General features: G+C 44.5%; 1 protein-coding gene across 1 annotated transcript in view; it reads right to left on the bottom strand.

The window, feature by feature from the left end:
* Positions 1–421: 421 nt before the first annotated feature.
* Positions 422–6000, bottom strand: part of PTCHD1 (patched domain containing 1) — a gene marked incomplete at its 3' end in the record, with an annotated part of 56885 nt that continues 51306 nt past the window's right edge. The window contains exon 3 of the mRNA XM_081081345.1: positions 422–2073. Within this exon, the coding sequence (XP_080937471.1) occupies positions 422–2073 (1652 nt within the window). The remainder of the gene's footprint in view (positions 2074–6000) is intronic.

Here is a 6000-nt window from a genome sequence, read left to right as displayed (position 1 = left end):
TTCTGGAAGCCTTACTGTTTGAACAATGCTTAAAGCTATTTCTGCCTTGGCAGCTGACCTTTCAATCAGTAGGTTTTTGTCACAATACCAGCAACATCTGCAGTGTGAATAAAATGGGATTCTGCTTGCTCTTAAGCTTTCTTCTATTTGATCTTAGTTTAGGAGACTATAAGTCTCTGTGTGTGTGTGTGTGTGTGTGTGTGTGTGTGTGTGTGTAAAGTCTTTCTGATAACAACCTTTTGTTTAAAAGGTTGAAAATATGCAATGCCCATTCCCCCCCCCCTTGTCCTTTACTTTCTTTTGGCAATCAATGCCTGTTTCTTATCCTTACAAAAGAAAGAAAAATTCTAAATCTGTTTCATTAGCATCATCGCTTTGCTCTTCGTAAGACCTAGGGTGAAAATATAACAAGCGGACACTCTCACACTGTTGTGATCTGGTCAACCACTCGGGTACTATCCATATCCACCATTTCGACACACTCAATTTCCTCCCGGTTTTCAGGATTTTTCTTATCTTTCCTTTTTTTCTTAGAGGGTGGCAGGAAAGTCAGTATCACAGGTAAAATGGCAAAGCAGTGAAAGAAGGTGACAAATGCTATTAAAAACAAGCACCTGAACAGTGTACAGGTCAGATTTGAAGGCACAGCTGCGAGAGGAATCAGACCAACAAGATAGCAGAGGTAGCTCTGTAAAATAGCTACCCCGTGCACTTCCAGGGCATTTTTTACCCATTTAGTTCTTGTGAGGTCCTTGCCAAGAACAAATGTGGATAACAGTGGAGCACAATTGTCAATTGTGTAGTTAATTCCATAAATTAAGCATAGCACGGAAATGCAGTCTAGTTCGACTTTCCATAAGGTCATGAAACCTACAACTCCAAACTCCACGGACACGACCGTTAGAGTGAGCCAGACATTAATCAGGGAATCTGCCACCAGGAATGCCGAGAAGAAGAGCAGGAACAAAGCACTGATGCAGGAGTTGTGCAGGGGGGCGCCCAAAGAGGAGGCGTATCGATCCATGTACACGAAGGATGGATTGAAAACAATGAACTTCACCTTGGAGGTGACAGAAAGTCTCCTCAGGGTCTCCAGGAGATCGTAGAGTTCTTCTCTGTTGGTTTCCATGGTCTTAGCCACCAAAAACATTCTGGAGGCCACTACGTCGAACTCATCGTACTTTTTAGAGAAGATGATGTCCTCTTGAAAATGCGAATATTGGGGGGCTTTCAGAAAGGAGTTCCTCAACATGTCTGTGAAGTTTTTCTTAGGCAAGCCAGTGGACACATTGAGTTTCCGAAGGTAATTTAAATAGCTCTCAAACCAGGATATCCGCACAAACCCCTTGGTGTATTCCAGGACATCTTCTTGGACACTAGTGTTCCAGTATTCGATGGACTCGTATATGTAGAACCCAATCACTGGACTGTAGTTGCTGAAGTACTTTTGCTGGGCAGTAGTGTACTCAATGGTTTGTGTCGCAGTCGCTACGATGTTACTAAGGTCTGACCCTTCACTGACCTGCAGATAGCCCATTAAGGCAAAGGAAATATAAATAAGGTAAAAGAGAACTACAAAAGGCTTGACATAGGTGTTGGTTATCCAGTCACAGTAATAGCGTTTGAGGAAACATACCAACAGGTGACTCTCATAAGTGTTTGCTTCCTCACCGTCACTTGTGTCCTCGCTGAATCTGGCTGTCAGGAGGAACCTGTACCATGCCGGCTTCTCCTGCAATACATCGGGCTTTGGGACTTTTCGACAGAAGATACTATGCTGGTAATTGTTTTCTATGTAGCCAGTGAATACCAGGCTGGAACCATAAAATGACAGTACATAGAGGTAGTTGAAAAGGATTGCAATACAGGAATTGCAGCAGAAGATTCTGGCTGCCTCAATGTTCGTGAAAGGGCTGGCCCCTATGCCAAAGGTGACCAGGTACATGGCAGTGGTGAGAGAAAAGGAGAGCATGGAGTCGGCATAGACCTCTGCAGTTCTCTCTTTAACGTGTTGGTCTTCTCTAGTTTTCCTCCAGGAGGATAACATTTCAAAAGTCCCATATAATCCATGACCTGAGGGGGCAGAAAAAGACCAGATCAAAAGTTTGAAAGATGGATCTCTTTAAAGAGAGGAACCAGCTTGGTTATGGGCAACTTACTGGGTCAAGGGAAGTAGAACCAACCCTAGTGTGACCAGTGTCAAGTAAATGCCAATGACGTCTCCGGTGGAGAGAGAGGGAGGCCTGTGTTTGGGTGAATCAGAAATGTTAATGGCTCGTCAAAGGGCGGCCAGAGGAGCTAAGATCTTGGTGCTCCCTCCTGGCTTAAGAGAACTGGGTGGATTTTTGCCTAGAGAAGTGGTTCTCAACCTGTGGGTCGTGACCCCTTTGGGGGTCAAACGACCCTTTCACGGGGGTCGCCTAAGACCATCAGAAAACACATATATAATTACATATTGTTTTTGTGATTAATCACTATGCTTTAATGATGTCCAATTTGTAACAATGAAAATACATCCTGCATATCAGATATTTACATGACGATTCATAACAGTAGCAAAATTACAGTTATGAAGTAGCAACGAAAATAATTTTATGGTTGGGAGTCACCATAACATGAGGAACTGTACTAAAGGGTCGCGGCATTAGGAAGGTTGAGAACCACTGGCCTAGAGAAAGCTGAGTAGACTTGGGCCTATGTCTCTTGGGAATTGTGTAGAGCGACAGTTTAAAGTTGTTGGTGTAGTTTGCAGAGTATCTGTTTCCCTTGGTTGGTGGGACACACCAGAGGAGAAGCCTCGTCAATCATTTTGCTTGTCATCCCCACAAAGCTGGCTGGAGGTCAGCACGGAGGAAGGCAGTGGGCAGTGGGTCCTGAGTTACATCTCATCATCTCAATTAAGTCTGGCCAAGTGGAGGGATTTAGGGAGAAGGAGGCACTGTATTTACTTTGAGCATTGACAGGAACTTAAATCACATCCTCTTTTATGTTTCCTTCCCTAAATATCAGTGCAGGAAGCAATAAATCTGAGAGACAGACGGAAGCAAACACAGTAGGAACAAGCCTGAATGAGTAGGAAAAATGAAAGAAGGCACAGAGTCATATGAACTCCCCCTGCAGTTGATCAAAATCAAAATCAAAATCAAAGGGGAATATCTGTAATACTTTCAACAATAAGGAATTTAACAAAATATTTAGGTTGAAAGTTTATGGCTTGTATTTGGTCTCCAGGGATCTGTTTGACCAAGTTTTGTTATTCAAAGATGATGAATCAAGCAGGTGGTGACTTCTGGCTTCTCAGTATTATTTGGCAATGGCCTCTGAGGGAGACACCAAGATTAGTAACCTCTTTGCTTAATTCCACAGCGCCTTTGCCTCCTGGGTTGGAATAGTAGAGGCCCATGTTTTCACTCCATTCTACTGTCTGAGACCAGATCTAGCTGGACTTCTCTCACCTCTCTTGGTTGGAGCCAGGCACTTCCCCAATGGGCCTCCCATCAATGTGACCCATCGTGTTTTTCAGTAACCCCCTGTCTTGGCACCGGCATCAACAGATCTCATTTTCTGCTTCTCCGCCTTGGCATATTCAATCCCATTATTGAGGATAATAAAATCTTTACCCTGTGGTACAATAGTCTTGTTTTTAAAAAAGGAATTTAAAATCTCCAGCCAAGCGTAATGCTGAGGGAAGTGAGTCACTGTGATGTTGTGTATACAATAAAATTGAGCGCACGTCTTCCCTCGTGCCCAGGCTGGTATTTATAGCCTTCTTGTGAAATCTTGGCCTCAAACCCGAATGCCCATTTGATAGTTATTACATAGGCCTGTTTCCTCAGAGGGACTTGGCATTTATCTTAATTTACTAGCCATCGTTTTACAGCCACTTTTCGAGGTCAGGTCAAAATTGTCAATTTGATAACTAGCTCTGCGGCCCCTATTAAATTGGAGGCACCTAAACTCTCTGTACGTGAAGCAAAAAAAATGCCCTTGTTGCCTGGCAGGCTGTTGTTAATTATGTTTTAGGTAGCTAACAGCAAGTCTCAGGAGGGAAAACTGGTAAGTCTATTTCCACTGTGTTGTCAGGAAGGATCAACTGACCTTTGGTTAAAAGCAACGTATCCCTTGACAACGAAGGTAAAGGTGGGTTAATATCTCTGAGGTGTCTGCACCCCGGGGAAACAGTATTGACAATTTCATCTAGAGCCACGTAGACTAAGTTCCAATGGGCAAAACAATTTAGCGTTTCACTGAAAATGGCAAATGGAAGTTTTTTACAGTATTTACTTGTTAGAAAAAAAAAAGTTTTAAAACAGGGCTTTCATACTGAATCATTAAATATGGTAAGAAAATAAGGATGCATATAGAAGGATTTTAATCAGCCATATAGTAGAATTTAAATGAAATCTGTTTCACACTCCTTTCTTAAATTTGGTGTAATATTTTATAACTAGAGGCCACGAATTTCGTGCACTGGGTGGGTGGGGGGGGGGGGTCCCTCAGCCGGCAGTCAGACATCCCTCTCGCAGTCCAGGGCTCTTGCAGTCTGGGACCCCTTGCTCCTTACCACCCACCTGCAGCAGAGGCAGGAAAGGCTCCCACCACTGCCACTGCGCTCGCCAGCCATGAGCCTGGCTTCTGAGAGCAGGGGTGGTGGCGGGAGCCTCTCCCGCCTCTGAGGCAGTGCTAAAGAACAGCAAGCCTGGCTTCTAGCTGAGCAGCACTCCCACAGGGACAGCACACTGACCACCAGGGGCAGCTCCTACATCGAGCATCTGCCCCCTGATGGTCAGTGCATGTCATAGCGACCTGCCATCTGGTCATTTTGCATATTAGCCTTTTATTATATAGGATGATATTACCTGACCCTGATGGGAAGCTACAACACGGATTCATTTCTTACCTTGCCATTGAATAATCTTAGAAGCTAATTGAGAAAAGATATTTGCATTAACAGAGCTATTAGGTAAAAAGGGTGGTGCTGGAGGGTCCAGAATGAAAATAAATTCAAGGAAAAGTAGAAGTAGGCTATTTGCTTGTCTCTTGTGTTCTGTTGCTACATTTTAAATGCCTTGTCCTATAGTTTGGTTATTTTTATTGAATTTTAACTGTTTTCACACATGCTCTGGGGTCTGAGGGCAATTCCAGAGAGAATTCTGATTTTATTCTTAGGCTTTTGGAAACTATGCCTTTCCTTTGTTCCTCTTGCGACAGGGATGTGCATGCAGATACTCATAGAGGCCAGCAAAGGGATCTCTGAGAAAGAATATGTTCTACTGATCCCTCAGCATTGGTTGCTAGCTATCATTTGCCTTGCCCCCACCCATTCCTGATAGGCTAGGACTGTTGTTTCTCAAGCCACACCTCACCAACAGATGCCTTTACCTTAAACCCAGACCTGGAGTTGTGCAGTATCTTCACAGAGCTCTTTGGTTTTCAGGAACAGCTGCCTACACCATAACCAGGCCTCCTTCCCAAAGCTCAGTCAATCAGGGGAGGGATGAGTGCCAACAGAGCTGCCTCCCTAGGATTAACAGCCTGGAGTGCCTAGCTGGCACTAGACCTGATTCACAGCTCGATATTGATGTTGAAGAGGTCAATTTATGACCCTAAAGCAGAGCTGAACTGTAGGGCCCCTGTTTCCTGGCCTCTACTCAAGGGGAGACATATTCCCAGAGCCTTAGGACATGAAGAGTGCCCTGCACCCTGGGATGCTGGTCTGCCCATAATTATAGCCACATTCCCTTTGGTTTTGACTTTCAAGGGTATCCTTTGAAATGCACCCCTCTCCCCGGAACACTGAGCTACCAAAGCAGCTTCCCTTCGGTCTGGGGAATGGGACAGAGAGTAGAGATGAGGAGGCTGTGAAGAGGAAATCATAAGCAGGTGGATTTCGCAGGGAGAAGACTCCTTCATACTTTTCCCTCCAGCCTTGTCTTTTATAATCACTTCCGAACATGGAAACTAAGGAAAGGCAGGGAAGAAAGAGTTCGGTAGGCTCGG

The sequence above is a fragment of the Myotis nattereri genome (genome assembly GCF_964212035.1).
Source record: "Myotis nattereri genome assembly, chromosome: X".
NCBI classification, from domain to species: Eukaryota; Metazoa; Chordata; class Mammalia; order Chiroptera; family Vespertilionidae; genus Myotis; species Myotis nattereri.
The sequence above is the reverse complement of the archived record's forward strand: the minus strand, read 5'-3'. Positions and strand labels throughout refer to the sequence as shown.